The 19,045-nt window shown below is 40.3% G+C and overlaps 1 protein-coding gene and 1 pseudogene across 5 annotated transcripts; both read right to left on the bottom strand.

The window, feature by feature from the left end:
* Nucleotides 1-86: 86 nt before the first annotated feature.
* Nucleotides 87-4,390, bottom strand: LOC120811642 (stonustoxin subunit alpha). 4 transcript variants are annotated; one of them, XM_040167195.2, is made up of 4 exons: nucleotides 4,255-4,390; nucleotides 4,008-4,120; nucleotides 1,779-3,239; nucleotides 87-1,704 (listed from the first exon to the last, which is right to left on the bottom strand). In XM_040167195.2, the coding sequence occupies exons 2-4, from the start codon at nucleotides 4,096-4,098 to the stop codon at nucleotides 1,145-1,147; spliced, it is 2,112 nt and encodes a 703-aa protein (XP_040023129.2). In that variant the 5' UTR covers nucleotides 4,099-4,120; nucleotides 4,255-4,390; the 3' UTR covers nucleotides 87-1,144. The 4 variants fall into 4 exon arrangements, with proteins under 4 accessions (XP_040023129.2, XP_040023128.2, XP_040023130.2 ...); XM_040167194.2 differs by having other exon boundaries at nucleotides 4,008-4,107; nucleotides 4,255-4,366; XM_040167196.2 differs by having other exon boundaries at nucleotides 4,235-4,363.
* A 5,308-nt stretch (nucleotides 4,391-9,698) lies between these two features.
* On the bottom strand, nucleotides 9,699-13,062 carry LOC120811644 (neoverrucotoxin subunit alpha-like; annotated as a pseudogene). Its single transcript, XR_013454289.1, has 3 exons — nucleotides 12,931-13,062; nucleotides 10,809-12,259; nucleotides 9,699-10,711 (listed from the first exon to the last, which is right to left on the bottom strand). The product of XR_013454289.1 is annotated as a neoverrucotoxin subunit alpha-like (transcript).
* Nucleotides 13,063-19,045: the final 5,983 nt, after the last annotated feature.

Genomic DNA, 19,045 nt, shown 5'->3' with positions numbered 1-19,045 from the left:
TAGCATAAAGAGTAATGTAAATGTAATATAAAGAGTATTGACAACAGGATGGACAACTGGAAAGTATAAATTAAGTAACAGGAAACTAAAGGGTTGATACAGTTTATTCTGTTTATTTTTATTTTTAAAGCCATCCAAACTATAAAAGAACACATTTACAATTGTTTGGTAAACAAAACAAATTTCAACAGACCAGAATAGGTTCTATATTTTAGATTCTTAAATCTTTTGCTTTGATGACAGCTTTGCACGCTCTCGCATTCTTTCAAGCAGTTTCATGAGGAATAGTTTTACAACAGCCTTTTTAAGGAGTTCCCAGAGGTGCTGAGCACTTGTTGACTGCTTTGTCTTCACTTTGCAGTCCAACTCATCCCAGACCACCGCAATGGGCTTAGGTGGGGATTGTGGAGGACAGGTCTTCTGACGCAGCACTCGGTCACTCTCTTCTTGGTTGAACGGCCTTTACAGAGCCTGCAGGTGCGTTTGCGGTCATTGCTAACAAAAAAGGCTAACCTTTTTTGCAGTTGACATTATTTACGTTATATTTGAGAATCAAATGTTCATTCACTTTTCGAAAAATAAAGGGTTTTTCTGTTGAATACATACAAACTGGAGGTGATAAGTAGTGAATGAGTTCTGAATGTAATCCAATTGTAATAAATACATTGTACTCACTCACTCACTGCTGGTGTAATAAAGAACGGTAAATAATAGTTAAGGAAATTGTGTGGTTTGTGCTGAACTTCTCAGGAAGGACAAGGGACCCTGAAACCATTATCACTCAGGGTGTGTATTTCAGATCATGTTGTGAGATGGTTTTAGAACACAAATCGTGTCTGTATAGGCCTAGGTGATTTATATGCGCTCAATGAAGTGTGTTTTAGAAAGCACAACGGGATGGATTCATTGAGCTGGGACCTCTTAACAGGTCTGGGCTCTCTTTGCACGGCCCCTAAAGGTGTGTTAGTTTCTGTTAGTAAGTAGGAAACAGAAAATGTTCTATTTGATCAACTTACCCAATCCCTCTATCAACAGACCAAGGATAGATAGATAGATAGATAGATAGATAGATAGATAGATACTTTATTGATCCCTCAAGAGGGACATTTTGGAAGTCAACAACAAGTCACCAGCATTGGTCCAATTAAAAAGGGCGCAGGTAGGCGTAGTTGCCCGTATTGTAAACCCAGAAGCCTGGGTACACGGGCTCAGTGAAGGTGGAGTAAAAGGTGTAGAGGTGTGTCAGTGTGTTGGAGGAGACTTTGTAGAAGGACAGATGACCTGCAGGCCAGTCCAGATACACACCGAGTGTTGAGCAGCCACCAGAGGGAAAATAAGATTCCCACACCTTTCCATTGTGCCATGCACGAAGTGCATGTTTTATATTTGTAGCCCACTGGCCAAAAGCCCACGATTCTTTATTATTTCCAAATTCGCAACAGTAACCATTTCCCTTTCTTTTGATTGTCTTGTATGCAACAGCTACATAAATACGTCTTGAAACAGAAGCATCATCCCAATCTACCTCCCAATAATGGCGCCCAGATAAACCCTCTCGGCACAACACCTGAGTGTATTTATCAAACCTCTCTGGGTTATCAGGATATTTCTGCCATGTTGATCCACTTGTTACCTTCTTGTTTCCATCAGACAGAACAAGGTAATTGTGGACAGTGTTTAGGTCCAGGGTGAGATCACAGGCATCTGATGGAGAGAAGCAAATAAATTCAGATTTATAGTTTCTGCAGAACATTGATTAGATTTAAAAATAGACTTACACAAAATCAGATCTCTTCTGTCCGTGATCTTCTCAGGATAAAGGCCAAGTCCTGAGAAATCTTTGTTGACCAGAATGCCCTTCTTGTAATGGTAGATAGTTGCTCCTTTGTATTTCTTATTTGGAATGACTGCAATAAGGAAACGGATCCGGTTGTTTTTCTTTTCTTCTTTGCTAAAGTCTTGGAAGGTTTTGGCTTTTTTTCTCATAGAGGTCAAGACTTCATCTGAGTAGAACCACTCGTCTTCAGTGGTGCTCCCCTTTATAGGAGTGTCCAAATATGTGGCCATCATATCAAGATTAGTGTTGCCTCGTTTTGTGGAGGTGAAAACAAAGCACAAAGTATTGTCTACATCTCCAGCAAGTACCTCTCTGTCGAGCTCGGACTGATTTTTGACGATCTTTGTTCCCTTCATGGTCTCCACACAGGATTTGATGATGTTGATTTCTCTCTCCTTATAATTCAGCCACTTGAGTAATTTTTCTTGACTGAATGGGGACTCGTTTCTGTTGTCAATGGTTTTTTCCAATGAGCTCTCATCTTCTATACCTTCACGGATGGAGGGGAGTTTCTCCTTCATGGTCCCCTGGAGGTTTGATCTATAGCGGTCACAAAATTTCTTGAAAGTCATTAACTCTTCTTTAAAATGTGGAAAGTTTTGTACCACTTTGTCTTGCTGAGATTCGTTGCTTCTCATTTGGATTTCCACCAAATCTTCAAGAGTGTCCTGCATCTTCCCCACCAGCCCAACGCTGATCTCACTCTTCAGCTCAGGAGCTTCTCTATGTAATTTAGTCAGTGGCATTAGCCAGACCTTCACTGGGACAGCTTTCTCTCCATTTTCCCCCAGTAACTGTGGAAGTTGTCCAAAGGTCTTCACTGCTTCTTCATATGTGAAAGGGATGCTTTGAAGGGTGAAATCTCCAAAGAATTTGCAGGACACTGAAGCACTCAGGGCTTTTTCTTCCTGAGTCAGCTTGATGTCAAGAGGGCCCTCACCACTGAGTGAGGGGATCTTTTTTATCACAGCTTCCATGCTGCCCTGGATGTCTCCAACGCTGCTGCTGTCTAACTTTTCACTGTCAAACACAAAGAAAGCATTGGCCCCATAAAGGATGCCTGTGACTATGTGTGTTGCAGAGCTCTTGATGATAACGTCCTTTTGATGATCTTCTAAGTTCATCAGGTCAGTTATTGACAACTGTTCCAAGCGGGTTGTAGATTTGTACTGACCAGTCACTCTGCTCTGATTCTTGAATTCTTTCTGATCTTTCAGGTAATGAGCAGATCCTTCCACTTCAATCAGTCCGGAGAAGAAGCTGGCCTTCAGAGAAGCATCAACCTCCAGCAGAGAGGACTTGAATTCAATGGAGTCAGATCCAGTAATGACAAATTTATTGCTTGGTTTAGAACTTTTAATCGTCTTCCCTTGTAGAATTGTATCATCCCACAACGTCAAACCTTTAAAATTTAGAAAACAAAAAAAGTTGCAGGATCATTTTGTGAAAATAAATTCAATTCAATTGATGGATTCAATTGATCTTAAAAACAAAAACAAGAATAGCTAATTTAATGGCCCATTTTACAAAGCCAGCTAACTAGCTGTTTGATCCCAAATGAGCAAAAGACACCTTTGACCAAAAAAATGAAATTGTCTAATTATCACAGAATAATCAGCTAATAGTACAGCATGCTTCTCTAAAAACTAATGGATGTTTGCAGCTCCGTCGTAGAACTCAAATCATTTTAAAGTCCCTTATAGTGGTTTTCCAGACGTTTTCTATCAGGGTCCCCTTAAGGATATATGGACTTTGTACAACCCCTCAATCGTCCCCACTTCCCCTCGCCCCCCATCCCCACTTCCCCTCGCCCCCTCTCCACCTCCCTCACTCCCCAAACAAAAACAAAAAAAAAGATTTGTTCCTTCTTTGTTTTGAATTAATTGCATCTCTCTCTGTCCCACTGTCTCTTTCTCTTTCAGTTGTAACCTGAGCCGTTCTGGGGGGCGTGGTTCAAACACAACGTATATCAAGTCCTCATTTCTGTTTTCCTTTTGTTTTTTCTTGTTTTTTAAGAACAATCGCACTGTCATGGCTGTGTGTCGAGGTTGCCAATGAAGCCACAACTTCCCACCACGACCCCCAGTTTGGTAACACCTGCTTTCAGCAAAGCTGTAAAAGACACTTTTACAGATAAATAATTTTAATAACAGTGTAATCCAAGACTTACCTTTGATCAGATCATCTCTTTGAGCATCATAGAGCATTCCGAGGGTGAAAGGTCGACCCAGGGCAGGAACTTCCATTTGATTTGAGGCCATTTCACCAACCTGATGAGAAAAGCTTTCCATATTACAGTATTGTGAGTTTTTAACGCAGTCAACTCTACACCTTCACTCAACATAAAGACAGATGTCTTTGCACAGACTGCAGATCAGTTAAGCAGTAAATGTTCACCTGTCTCTTCCTGTCCTCACCTGGGGAAGTTGTGATGATCAGAGTCTTGTGAGAGTCTCCTGGTCGTTCAGCTGGAGCTTCCAGAGTGATGATCTGTGATGTCGTCCTTTTATCCTGTCGGAGAGCCGCTGTGACATGTCACGCCTTCAGATGCTACTTACGCCGTTGACATGGGCCTCACATAGGCTGGCTAGACAACATTTCTTGGCGTGGTCTTCAAGGTGTGGCGGAAGAACATGACTAAATGAAAAGATATGATCGGCATGAAAACAAACACATGTAATGCAGAGCACATGAGAATAACCCAACGAGATAAACACGTTTGTAGGCTCTTCATATGTCCCCTGCTTTTGTTTTTACTTTCCAAAGTAGCTCTCCAAAAATCTTTTGCTCTTTTTTAAAGTTTTGCAGTAATCCTCACATGACCGAGGCAGCGCCTTGAAATGTGTCAAGAAGGGAAAATGCATGTAATTGGGAGAGAATCTGGTCTTTTTTCAAAATAAAACATTTTTCAAGGAAAAAAAATTCAAATGAAAAACGTTCTTTCCGTGCGGCCCGGTACGAAATTCTATTTTATATATTACTATTATTATCTGGCGTGCATGGGGAAATTCCCAACTATTTAATTTCAAGAACTTTATTTAGAACATATCATCTTACTAAAGTACAAAGTACTGCTGTTGCAACATTGAGCGTGAATTGAGAGGCTTTATCAAGTCATGTTAAATTGTAAGTATTGCTTAATAATCCTTAAGCCTAACTTCTGCTCTTCAAAGGACACAAATGTCTCTATCCAAAAACAGCTATTTAGTCATATGTTTTTGTATTATACTTTCACTGCTATTATACTTGACAATGCCACTGCTTTTATAAAGAAAAACAATTGTCTGTATTTTGTTCAAGCTATGTTTGATAGTAACTAAATGAACTTCATTGGGCTTCCACAATTACTAAATAAGCAACCTATACCTTTGCCCAAATGTATAGCATATTCATTAACTTTCGTTGTAAATTATACAATGAAAGGCAATTAGGCCCCTGAGTAAAGGAGAGAAGAGCTTTTTGATTGTGTGTGTATGAAACTATAATACAATGAATACACGGTGAAAAAGACCTGTAGTTCACAAATTAGGAAAGTATTGTTGATGAGTACATGGCTACAAAAAATGGCATCTAATTTTGTCAGTGCAGCCGATGAGCTTTCAAGCGGCGTGCTGTCCCTTATTTGAATTCATTTGTTTGTGTCACGGCAATGGAGTTGTACAGTCTGATCTTCTCATTCTTATGTTCTGCTTGTTGTTCTTACAAACTTTCCAAGGCTTCAGCAAAGCAAAGAAGAAGAACAAGCAGATCCGTTTCCTTATCAGTCATGAGAAATAAGAAATGAGAACTACAAAAGACCATTACATTCTGGTCATTCTCAGGACCTGACCTTTATCCTAAGATCACGGACAGAAGATATCTGACTTGGTGTAAGTGTGTGTATGCTTTTTAGTCAAATACACTGTTCTAATCAATGTTCTGCAAAAACTTGAAACCTGAATTTGTTTGTTTCTCTCCATCAGATGCCTGTGATCTCACCCTGAATCCGAACACTGTCCTTGTTCTGTCTGTTGTAAACAAGAAGGTAACAAGTGGATCAACATGGCAGAAATATCCTGATAACCCAGAGAGGTTTGATGAATGCTTTCAGGTTTTGATTCAAGGGACTGCTGATGGGTAAAAGCTGTTTCTATGGTGAAAGGTCTGGGTCCTGATGGACCGCAGCCTCCTGCCAGAGGGAAGGGGCTTAAAGAGTCTGTGACCGGGGTGGAAGCGAACAAGTCCTGCAGGGACGGCAGATTGCAGCCGATCACCCTCCCTGCAGACCGGATGACACGCTGCAGCCTGCCCTTGTCCTTGGCTGTGGCTGCAGCGTACCAGGCGGTGACGGAGGAGCAGAGGATGGACTCGATGATGGCCATGTAGAAGTGCACCATCATTGTCTTTAGCAGATTGAATTTCTTCAGCTGCCTGAGGAAGAACAACCTCTGCTGAGCCTTCTTGGTGATGGAGCCGATGTTCAGCTCCCACTTGAGGTCCTGGGATATGATGGAGCCCAGGAAACGGAAGGACTCCACGGCGGTGATGGGGGAAGGTGGTGCTGCGTTCCTTTGGAAATCCACAACCATCTACACTGTCGTCAGAGCGTTGAAGTTGTTTCAACTGCACCACGTCACCAGTTGGTCAATCTCCAACCTGGGACTTGGGGGTGTTAAGGCTGTGGATGAGTTTAGGACTGCTCCTTTGTCTGTCAAAGCGGCAGTGGAAATCGTTCATCTCGTTAGCCAGACGGAGGTGGCTTTGCGCTTGTAGTTGGAAATCATTCTGAGGCCTTTCCAGACCGATATAGAGTCGTCAGCAGAGAACTGTTAGAGCCTCTCCGAGTACAGTCGCTCGACGTCTTCGACGGCCTTGCCAAACCTGTATTTTGACTCTTTAAACAAGTCTTGCTACTTTCTTTATTTTCCCTGGCGTTTGCTTTTGTTACGTTGCCTAACCCTAGCAGGGAACGTAACAGATGGCACACAGATGTCTTCACAGCAGCTGATGTAAGCTCCACCTTTCGTCTTGCCGGAGAGCTCCGTGTCGCGCTCCACTCTAAGCAGGTGGAAGGAGGGTGGAGTCCGGTATTGAACCACATAGCTATGTCTCCGTAAAGCACAAGAAAACTGTTTTTCCTCACGAGCAGCTGTAGTTCGTCCAGTTCGTTGCACAATGAGAGCATGTTAGTGTGAAAATATCACCCGAAAAGGTGTTGCATAGAATCTCAGAGTACTTCACTTAACTGCTTAAATATTGTGTCATAACACTGAGACGAAGGAGCAGAGAGTTTGTTAAACTATTCTAATATTAACAGAAGCTGTTGATGTTAAACAGGGAAACATGTCTTCAGTCAATATATTCCCTGGTTTGTTTCAACTTTATACGATCACTACTGTGAGACTAACAAGTGGTTCCTGGTCTATATGTGTCGATATATTTAACAAGATGTGGATTTCCAGTCTTGTGGGGCTGAACTCTGAGGATCTTCACCATCAGAGGTGTGTTCATGGTTTATTTAACCTGTATAACATACAAAGTAAAAATAAAGGGAGATTGAATCTCCTTTGGCTGACTCCATCCTCCAAGCATCCCATTCATTGTCAGAAGGTCTGTTGATTTACCATCCTGTATAGAAAGTGAAAGATGGATATATTACATGACTGTTAAGGTGGAGCTACATGTGGGTAGGGTTGCTCAACTTTATGAACTACTCCCAAATTTAAGGTGTGGCGACTCACAAAAATGTAGGTTAGGAGTAATTCAAATTCTGTTTCCACTGCCCCCTGTAGTGACCTGAGGGTTTTATGAAAGTTTGACGTTCAGGGAAATATGTTTATTCACTCTTGTCAAGAGTTAGATGAAATATATTCAGATGAATTTTAAATGTATCTGTTTAATATTGATACCATTATTATACAGACCAATAGAGACAATTGTTTGGCTAAAATATCCACCTACGCTGTGACTTTCTGGATTGAATTATTGTAACTTAATAACATGGAAGCATTTTTTTATTTATTTGAACAATTCTCATAAACCAACAAGTGAGGGTTAATTGTGGTAATTTTTTAACCAACAACCTGGAATTGTTGATGTTTTTTCAAACAGAATTCAGGTAAACCATATTTTAGACTTTCAGGTGAATGTTTTTACCCCAAATTACAGACTGGTTCAAGCCTTTTCAACAAGAGATTGCAGATAAGTGACCTTTACATCCAGAATATTACCCGAATTACCAGATAAATGTGAAACCTATGAGAGTTAAGTTATATATAACGTTATGTATACACTCACTGGCCACTTTATTAAGTACACCTTGCTAATAAAAGGTTGGACCGCATGTCGCCTTCAGAGCGGCCTCAATTCTTTGTTGCATACTTTCAACAAGGTGTTTTAAAAAACATTCCTCAGAGATTTTGGTCCATACTTGATAGCATCACACAGTGGCTGCAGGTTTGTCAGCTGTGATGTGATGTGAATCTCCCGTTCCACCACATCCTAAAGGTGCGCTATTGGATTGAGTTGTGGTGACTGTGGAGGCCATTGGAGTACCGTGAACTCATTGTCATGTTCAAGAAACCAGTTTGACGACATGAGCTTTGTGACATGGTGCATTATCCTGCTGGAAGTAACAAGGCTCGTTTGGTACTAAGGGGCCCAAAGTGTGTCAAGAAAATATCCCCCACACCAATACAAGGCAGGATGGATCCATTATTTTACATTATACATTATTAAGACTCAGACCATAAAACAGCAACAACAACCATGAAATGTTGTCATTTAAACTCCTTTTTCCCAAATTCTGATGCTCTGTTTGAACATCAGCAAGTTGTCTTGACCTCGTTTTGCTGCCTAAATGCATTCATTTGAGACCATGTAATTTGTGTTAACAAGCAATTGAAGAGGTGTGACTAACAAGTGACTCCGGTTGGTGCTTGCTTGATTTGACGCGTGAAATCAACCTGTTATGTGGATACGCTCACACAGCTGGTTTAATACAAACAAGGAGTTCAATCTCAATGAAGTGAATAAACAAAAGAATAAGCAAACAAAACTTTAGAAAACTGTCCAATTAAATGAAGACGGTGCTCTTGCTCTACCAATCACCGACACGGAGGGACAGGACGGCGTTACTGTGTGGAGGCCAGTCCAATTTTCTGCTGATGGTAATTTATGGTTTTCACAAGTAAAAGACCTTCACGTTCCCTGTCTTAAAATACATTTTCCTATTTAAAATTGAAAAAAATTCTAACATTTGTTACCACTGGTTATCATACATTATCAATTAGCTTTGCACGTCAAACTGTTTGTTCCTGCCAACACCAACAATCTGTCCCTGGTGATCCTGATTATATTGACTGTGAGACGCAATTGTCAGCGGCTTTACGCCCCCAAGTGGTGGAAGGTTAAACAAAATAATAATAAAATGGCTAATACACGCTATGTATCATACTTTTTTCTGTCTATATCAACAGTACGTAGTAGGCTGTAAGCCTGATCATGTGATCCGGTTACTGTTGTTCACTACTGAAAAGGCGCTGAAAGAACCCATATCCTTCTATTCTCCCAGTCCAACCAGTATAACCTTACAATCGAATTATATCTTTTTTTCTGTTTCTGTTTCTTACTTAAACGACAATCAATCATTTTGGATCACATCATTAATGTCATTATGCATTGTGTCCTTGCTTTGTCTGATACTACCAGCAGAGGTCGCCAAAGGCTGCAATGCTCTGAAATCTGGATCTTTAAAGACAGGTCTGTGCTCTCTTCACACGGCCCCAAAAGGTATGTTAGTTGATGCAAAATACCTTCTGTCTGCACAGGAGTTACTGTTAGACACAGACATACAAAGATAATATGAAAGGAATGCAATTCATTTAAAGAAGACAATATTTTATTCTACAATAAGTATACACGTTGTGGGAGAGTACTTTATTAAAGTTGATCATTACATTACATTACATTACATGTCATTTAGCTGACGCTTTTATCCAAAGTGATCAGATTTAAGGTACAGAATTGGTAAAAAGCCCACTAAACCATTTACAAAATTACTAAGTAGTTATGCAAGTTTTAACAATAGCTTTTGACATTAGTCTCAAACTCTATAAAGGATAAGAATAGAAATTAAAATGTGATTCACAAAGAGAGTCAAATGTTTAGACTGGGTATTAACTGAACAAGCAAGTAAAATTTAATTTTTTGTAACTAATATATTTAACACTCTACAAGTTAAAGCTAACATGTGATGCCATTTTACCATTGAAACTACACTTGTAACCCCGTCCCTCTATTAACAGACCAAGGATCCAACAAGTCACCAGCATTGGTCCTATTAAAGAGGACGCAGATAGACGTATCCCTCATGCAAAGCCCAGAAGCCTGGGTACACAGGCTCAGTGAAGGTGGTGTGAAAGGTGTAGAGGTGTTTCAGTGTGTTGGAGGAGACTTTGTAGAAGGACAAAGTGCCTGCAGGCCAGTTCAGATACACACCGAGTGTTGAGCAGCCATTAGGATTAGATACCCACTCGTCCTTTGCATTGTGCTGTGCAGTGAGTGAGCGGCTTTCATTTGTTTTCAACTTTCTTAAAGCCCAAGATCGGGTATTATTTCGAAATTTGCTTTCATAAATCGTTCCCTTGGTTTTCATGGTCTTGTATGCAACAGCTACACAAATATATATTGAACTAGATGCATTATCCAAATCTACCTCCCAGTAATGGCGCCCAGATAAACCCTCTCGGCACAACACCTGAATGTATGAATCAAACCTCTCTGGGTTATCAGGATATTGATGCCAAGTTGATCCGTTTGTTGCCTTCTTGTTTCCATCAGACAGAACGATGTGACCGTTGGCAGTGTTTGGGTCCAGGGTGAGATCACAGGCATCTGATGGAGAGAACCAAACAAAATCAGGTTTATAGTTTTTACAGAACATTTATCAGAACAGTATGTTTGACCAAAAAATCTAAATAAATAAACTTACACAACATCAGATCTCTTCTGTCTGTGATATTCTCAGGATCAGAGTCAGGTAGTGTGAAATCTTTGCTGACCAGAACGCCCTGCTTGTAATGGTAGACAGTTGCTCCTTTGTATTTCTCATTTGGAATGACTGCGATAAGGAAACGGATCCGGTTCTTGTTCTTCTGTGCTTTGTTGAAGTCTTGGAAAACTTTGGCTTTTTGTCTCATAGAGGTCCAGACTTCCTCTGAGTAGAACCACTCGTCTTCAGTGGTGCTCCCCTTTATAGGAGTGCCCAAATATGTGGCCATCTCATCAAGGTAAGTGTCACCCGGTTTGGTGGAGGTGAAAACAAAGCAGTAAGCATTGTCTACATCTCCATCAAGAACCTCTTTGTCGAGCTCGGACTGATTTTTGACGATCTTTGTTCCCTCCATGGTCTCCACACAGGATCTGATGATGTTGATTTCTCTCTCCATGTCATCCAGCCACTTGATTAGTTTTTCTTGACTGAATGGGGACTCGTCTTTGTTTCCGAGGGTTTTTTCTAATGAGCTCTCATCTTCTTCACCTTCACGGATCAAGGGGAGTTTCTCCTTCAGGGTCCCCTGGACGTTTGATGTATAGAGGTGACACAACTTCTGGAAAGTGTCTAACTCTTCTGTAATATGTGGAAAGTTCTGTACCATTCTGTCTTCCAGAGATTCGTTGCTTCTCATTTGGATTTCCCTCAAATCTTCAAGAGTATGCTGTATCTTCCCCACTTCAGCTCAGGATCTCAAACTTCAGCTCAGGAGCTTAAGGAAATAAAGTAGTCAGTGGCATCAGCCAGACCTTCATTGGGACAGCTTTCTCTCCATTTTCCCCCAGTAACTGTGGAAGTTCTCCAAAGGTCTTCACTGCATCTTCGTATGTTAAAGGGATGCTTTGAAGGATGAAGTCTCCGAAGAATTTGCAGGACACTGAAGCACTCAGGGCTTTTTTCTCCCTCATTCAGCTTGACGTCCTCAAGACTTAATGAGGGGATCTTTGTCATCATAGCTTTCATGCTGCCCTCGATTTCTTGAACGCTGCTGCTGTCTAACTTTTCACTGTCAAACACAAAGAAAGCGTTCGCCCCATAAAGGATGCCTGTGACTATGTGTGTTGCAGAGCTCTTGTTAATGACGTCCTTTTGATGATCTTCTAAGGTCATCAGGTCAGTCATTGACAACTGTTCCAAGCGGGTTGTAGATTTGTACTCACTAGTCACTCTGCTCTGATTCTTGAATTCTTTCTGATCTTTCAGGTAGTGAGCAGATCCTTCCACTTCAATCAGCCCAGAGAGGAAGCTGGCCTTCAGAGAAGCATTAACATCCAGCAGAGAGGACTTTGATTCAATGGTGTCAGAATCAGTAATGACAAATTCACTGCTGGGTTTATGACTTTTAATCGTCTTCCCTTGTAGAGTTTTCTCATCCCACAAGGTCAAACCTTTAAAAAGTAGAAAACACAAAGCAGGAGGATCATTTTGTGAAAATAAAGAATTTACATATACAGAAAGAAGTAAGTGACTACCTATGACAGAAGAGGATAAGAGTGAAACCCGAATAAAGGGTGGGTACTTGTCGTCATATATAATATTCTTTTAGACAATTTGTGAAGTAATAGTCAGTTGGATGCCCCATAATACAAAGCCAGCTAACAAACTGTTTGATTCCAAAAGAGCAAGAAACAAAGACACCTTTGACCAGGAATTGAAAGTTCAATTGTCTAATTAATTACATAATAATCAGCTAATAAAAACAGCATGCTTCTCTATCAACTAACTGACTAAAAACATTTGATAATTCCTTAAATAGTTAAAATATAATGTTAAAAAAGAGGATTTAATGGTAAGATGATTTCAGTCCCTTTAAGCAAACTGTAACAGACAGTTATACAGAAATATTTTTTTACGATTGGGATAATTAGCTAATAATACAGCATGCTTTCCTAAAAACTAATGGAGGTTCACAGCTGCATTGTGGAACTAAAAAGCATTCGATAATTCCTTAAATAGGGAAAAATTAATGAGAAGAAGAAAGGAGATGATTAAATAGCAAAAGGATTTCAGTCCAATTATACAGGTAAATCATTTTATTAACAGTTTAATCCAGACTTACCTGTGATCAGTGCATCTCTTTGAGCATCATAGAGCATTCCGAGGGTGAAAGGTCGACCCAGGGAAGCAACTTCCATTTGATTTGAGGCCATTTCACCAACTTGAAGAGAAAAGATTTACTTATTACAGTATTGTGAGTTTTTAACACAGAGTCAACTCTTCACCTTCACTCAACATAAAGACCGATATCTTTGCACAGACTGCAGATCAGTTAAGCAGTAAATGTTCACCTGTCTCTTTCTGTCCTCACCTGGGGAAGTTGTGATGATCAGTCTTGTGAGAGTCTCCTGGTCGTCCAGCTGGAGCTTCCAGAGTGATGATCTGTGATGTCGTCCGGCTGCTTTTATCCTGTCGGAGAGCCTCCGCTGAGACTCTGCACATGACACGCCTTCAGGTGTTACTCCTGCGGAATCTTAACATTGTGTAATATCCCCTCAAGGTATGAGTCCAACTCCACCCACCACAGCATTGTGAAACATCCTCATTTCTAACCCTGTGACTTGTGGCTAGAGGGCATTAAGGATGATCATCATGATTTAATATAAAGTTAAACGGAGAACAATTATACCATTTAGTCACCTGCTCAAAATCCTGTTTTAGTGTACAGTTCCGCTTTAACGTAACAGGCCCAACACATTAACACTTCTGTAGAGAACAGAGGAATAATGAGACCAGAAAAGTTAAATATGAGCTCACTACACTTTGTCTCCTTTTTCTCATGTTACATTACATTACAGGTCATTTAGCTGACGCTTTCATCCAAAGCGACTTACATTACATTTTTAACCCATGGCTTTTTACATTTTTGCCTCTGCATTACAGGTGGGGTAAATAGGTAAATTCCAAATTATTTTAGTTAAAGAACGTTATTGAGAACTTCCCATCTTACTACAGTATAAAGTACATGGACTGCTGTTGCCTCTTTCAAAACAAAACACAGATACAAGCTCCTGTTCCGAAAGGATTTGTAGTGGAAAGCAGACTCATTGCAGCCACTAATTAAACTAATTAAAATGTGTTTCAGTATGAGATTGTCCATACATATCTGCTTGAATTCATTTTTCTTTTCCCCGTGCAGTGTAAAACAGTTTAATTACAGCCACAATGAACTGCCAAATATTTAATTTGTTTTGCAACGACAGAACTTTGTTTGCATTGTTCTAACAAGATTGTTGTACATTATATTTGTTTTCGGCTGATGGGGTAATCTGGTTTATTTGAAAGTGATTGCAATCATTTTATTACAATAGATGAAGGTGTAACATTTTTTTTTTATATGAACAATTTTATTTTGAAACAAGGTCTCCATCAACTGAATAAGGAATGTTTATTTAAAGATATGAGTAGATTGAGAAACCACCCATTGTACAAGCTAGATGTTTAGATCAATGTGTTGGTTTTAGAAGATGTTGAGTATCTTTTTTGGTCTTCAAACATTTATAGAGGGGAAGCATTAAGTAATGCATCAGTTGAAAACTATTTTACTGTATTTTTTCTCTTCTCGTAAACAAACATTAATGCATACTGACTGACAAAACTTTGAGCTGAAAACTTAAGGATTCTTGAAGATGAAATTTTAATCTTGATTTTGGCAATAAATACATGTGATCAAATATTTGAACTTGCGCTTCACTTACTGAAAAAAGTGATTGAAGGAAAATAACAATTTGATTAATTGAACGACCTGATCACATGTTCTTGCACACTATTAAGTACTGACGCAACTTATTCAGCAGAATACAATACGTTTTGTCTGAGCTTCTTGGAAGAAGCAACAGAAAGCTCTTGTTTCTAACTCTTCAGACTGAACAGAATCATGTGTCCCCACCCCCTGCTGGTTTTTCATTTTTTCCATCAAACTTGGAGAAAATCCAAAGGGAGGATGTGAAGGAACAGGTGAGGAATTTTGTTCGTTTAAATCAGGTCCAAACAAACAACGTCCCAACCAAACAATTAAAGTTGAAACCAATGACGCAATAGTGCCACAAAAAGGAATATTAAAGGTGGAATCTTAAATACTAGATCTCTGTCATCTAAAGCTGTTTTAGTAAGATCACCATGTTGATCTTTTTTTGTCCTACTGAAACACGGCTGTCGAATGGAGAATATGTCACCTTAAAAGGAAACCTCTCCTCCAAGTCATGTTGATACTCGTGTCCCTCGAGGGACAGGCCGAGGAGGTGGACATGCAGCGGCTTTCCAGATGTTCTCTGCATCGCAACACTGTACAAACATGTACAGTATGAGAGACAATGTGTGAGACAGTACGAGAGACAGTGTGTGAGAGACAGTGAGTGGGACACTGCAGTAACGGCACGGCTCCAGAAAGGTCTTCTTGTAGATAAATGTGTGACGGCCCTGCCTATAGGCTATAGGTTTTGTCATCTCCTTTGAGCCGGGTCATGACAATGATTCCTGTCTTCAGCATCGATAGAGCTCGTACAGGAAGTGATGTCATAACGGATCTTTGTGATGGCAGAGAACTCTCTCTCTCTATAAAACGTTAATCTGACTGATAACGCTCCTTCATCACTGAGGAAGAGAGCTGCCCTTTTTCTCCGGGAGAGGCGAACTAATCCCGCTGGCTCAAATGAACCTGCACCAAAGGAGGTTCAAGTTTTTGGATGTGTTGCTATGGTGATTTAGCCAAACTTTCTTCGGTGACCCGAAAAGCTTGATCTCTGTAATATTATCCTGAAAATGATCTGGCTAACTCAGTCACATACGAGGAAAAGGCCCAAGTCTTTAAGTTGGATATTAGTCTACTAGTGTGTCCAAAAGGTCGAGAGTCGAGACAGTATCTTGGTAGCATTGTACATAGTTTCACGGTCTGTGCACGTCAGCGTAAAACAAATGTATATGAATGTCTGTGCACAATGTTGGCCATTGATTGACATTCATTATTGCAACAGGTCTCTACTTGAATGTTCTTCAATGACTACAGATCTTACACTTCCTCATGGCATGAAAACCTTTTGTCTTTTCTGAAATGAAATGTTACAGATTAATCTCCTCATATTAAAATATTTTAAATGTCAGATGAATTGGCAGCTAATTCTCTGCAGACATTTATGGTTCCTGCATAATTCATGCTAACGAATGTGAACAAGTTAACATTGAGCACAAAACACCGCTGTGCCTCAGAATAACAAGTGATGCTTTTGTCCTTTGTTCTTTGATTCCCAAAACGCCGCGGCCAAAACACTTCCCCTCCAACCAAGAAAATGTCAAAGAATCACCTGCCTCAACTTTTACAAATCAAAACAGATTCATAGTTAGACGATTGAATATACCCTAAAATCAAAGTATTACACAATTATCCAAATCATGGAGCAAAACTCCAGATTTGCACCACTACAAGCACAATGTCAGCCTCACACTGTTTGCAAAACACTAAACACACTTATATACATTGCACACAGAAGTAAATCAAGATGTCACTTCCTTGCGATTCCAAAGCACTCATCGTCAACTGGTTAAACACAACCGCCAGGTCCGCAAACACAAGATTGCTTAATTGTAGACACACCATCAGGTTTAAGCATCATGAGATGCAGCAGTTGAGCAGGTGACTTTCACCAAAATGGAAGGATGGAGAAGAGTGAGGGTGGGAGGGGGAATCCATTGAGGAGGAGAAGTAATCTATATAAAAAAAAAAAAAAAAAAACACATAACAGGCTTCTCGTCTGTCAGAAGCAACCACGTGGGCACCTTTCTATTATTCTCAAAGTAATCCGGCGAGCCGCACGACACATGTGCCTTATCGTGATCAGGGACCTTCTGTAGAACAAATACATTTGATACAGGCCATATACACCCATATACAGTACACACACACACACACACACACACACACACACACACACAGACACACACACACACACACACACACACACACACAATTTCTGGACTTGTGGGATCCAAACTAACTGAAGAGCACTGTCAAGTTCCAAAGTCCAAAATCATTATACCTATATTTCTCTGGATGACAAACTGTAAAATAAAAAATCCCCAGCATTTTATTAAAAACTGTTTACAGTAAGGTGGTGTGTGTGTGTGTGCGCGTGTGCGTGTGTGTGTGTGTGTGTGTGTGTGTGTGTGTGTGTGTGTGTGTGTGTGTGTGTCTCAACACATAAATGCGTAAATTCTTTGATGATGAGGTCTTTTCAGTCATTTTGGTGTGTCTCCTCTTCTGTGGAAAGATTCTGCTTTTCTATTCAAAAAGGAGCCTGTGTCGTGTCGCTGAAGGTCATGAAGAAAATCTGAGCATGTGCCTCAGGGCAGCTTCACACAGCTGGAGACAAGTGATGTGGTTTTCATTCTTTGATTCATTAAACTTTGTAAACCTGTAATTATTATAAGTGTATTTCCTCATTTAAATGATCACTTGTCACGGAACACACGGAAGGACACTGTTTCTTTGTGTGATCATTGCACAAGGTATGAAAAAAACATAAAAATGATTTATTTCTTGAAAGGAACTGCAGTGAACTTGCTGCTTTTTAAAACCATATGTTTGTTTTTTTAAGTTGGGTATCATGATTTTGTGCTCTTGGATACAAATTGCAATCCATCCCTTGATAGAGGACTCCAGTGATTTTATTTACAGATGGAAGTCCAAACCCAAGAGTACAGGAAATCCTATCATGAAGCATTTCATTAAAATATTGTAAGTCCACAAAAATATTGGAATAAATATGAGACGGTCACCCAAAACACCTTTTAGACCAAATTAACTTCTACTTATTACTTTAAATACCAAAATTCTTGGGACCTGGCATGAGAGGAATCCAGCACTAGAAGATAGTTTTGAAAAAGGAATTTTTATGTCTTTTGAACAACTGAAAAAAGTATGACTTGCACAGTAGCACTTAGTTGTGTCACCTGCAGTTAAGACCCTTTTTGAGTAACTGGTCTTTAATGTTTACTGTATTCAATTTACGCCCTGCAAGGTTAAAATACATGGAAAAAATAAATAAATAAAACCATATCTTTATGCATCAAAACATTCAAAGTTGATGTCAAATAATTTCAGAATAAAGAAGCAGAACTTTTTAACATGAGACTGCAGCCTTTTTTGTATTTTACTGTTGAAACGGGTTGTTTGATCGCTTTGTAAAAGGAACAAAGGGGCCTTTTACCCTCATGTGGTTGTGGTGAAGAAACCAAATATTTAAGTGTGTATATATAAGTGTACCTAATGTAGATTTCTTTAGTATGAACATAGTTTCAATTGTTATATCATTTAAAAAAATCGAGGTGTGTTTTATGTTTCTTGTTACATTACATTACATTACATGTCATTTAGCTGATGCTTTTATCCAAAGCGACGTACAATAAGTGCATTCAACCATAGGGTACAAACTCAGGAGAACAAGAAACAAGAAAGTGCAATTTCCTCAAATAAGCCAATTTACAATTTGCTATAGATGAGTGACGTTACAAGTACAATTTAAGTGCTACAATTTGTTAGTCTTTAGTCGAGGTAGAGTCTGAAGAGGTGTGTCTTTAGTTTGCGGCGGAAGATGTGAAGGCTCTCTGCGGTCCTGATGTGTTCAGAGAGCTCGTTCCACCATTTCGGCGCAAGGACAGCGAAGAGTCGAGACCTAGTCGAGTGTTTTGCTCTCAGTGAGGGAGGGACGAGTAGTTTTGCAGATGCAGAGCGGAGAGTACGGGTTGGGATGTAGGGTTTGACCATGTCCTGGATGTAAGCTGGACCCGATCCATTCACAGCATGGTACGTGAGCACCAGTGTTTTGAACTGGATGCGGGCGGCCACCGGTAGCCAGTGAAGAGAGCGGAGGAGTGGAGTAGTGTGGGAGAATTTCGGAAGGTTGAAGACCAGTCGAGCTGCTGCATTCTGAATGAGCTGCAGAGGTCGAATGGCGGTGGCAGGGAGACCTGCCAGGAGGGAGTTGCAGTAGTCCAGGCGGGAGATGACAAGAGCCTGAATCAGTACCTGCGCTGCCTTCTGAGTGAGAAGGGGACGTATTCTCCTGATGTTGTAGAGCGTGTATCTACAGGATCGCGTTGTCGCGGTGATGTTGGGAGTCAGGGAGAGTTGGGTGTCGAGTGTGACGCCGAGGTTCTTAGCAGTCGAAGTGGGCGTTAGTACG

This window comes from Gasterosteus aculeatus, chromosome 21 (genome assembly GCF_964276395.1).
Source record: "Gasterosteus aculeatus chromosome 21, fGasAcu3.hap1.1, whole genome shotgun sequence".
Classification (NCBI taxonomy): Eukaryota; Metazoa; Chordata; class Actinopteri; order Perciformes; family Gasterosteidae; genus Gasterosteus; species Gasterosteus aculeatus.
This window is presented reverse-complemented; position numbering and strand designations above follow the sequence as displayed.

What these genes read in the sequence shown, in the direction of transcription:
- LOC120811642 (XM_040167195.2), bottom strand. Translation starts at nt 4,098, where the DNA reads ATGGCCTCAAATCAAATGGAAGTTCCTGCCCTGGGTCGACCTTTCACC. An exon ending in AAGAGATGATCTGATCAAAG is followed by an intron (nt 3,240 to 4,007) that starts GTAAGTCTTGGA and finishes TAAATTTTAAAG; the next exon opens with GTTTGACGTTGTGGGATGAT. An exon ending in CAGAAGAGATCTGATTTTGT is followed by an intron (nt 1,705 to 1,778) that starts GTAAGTCTATTT and finishes TCTCTCCATCAG; the next exon opens with ATGCCTGTGATCTCACCCTG.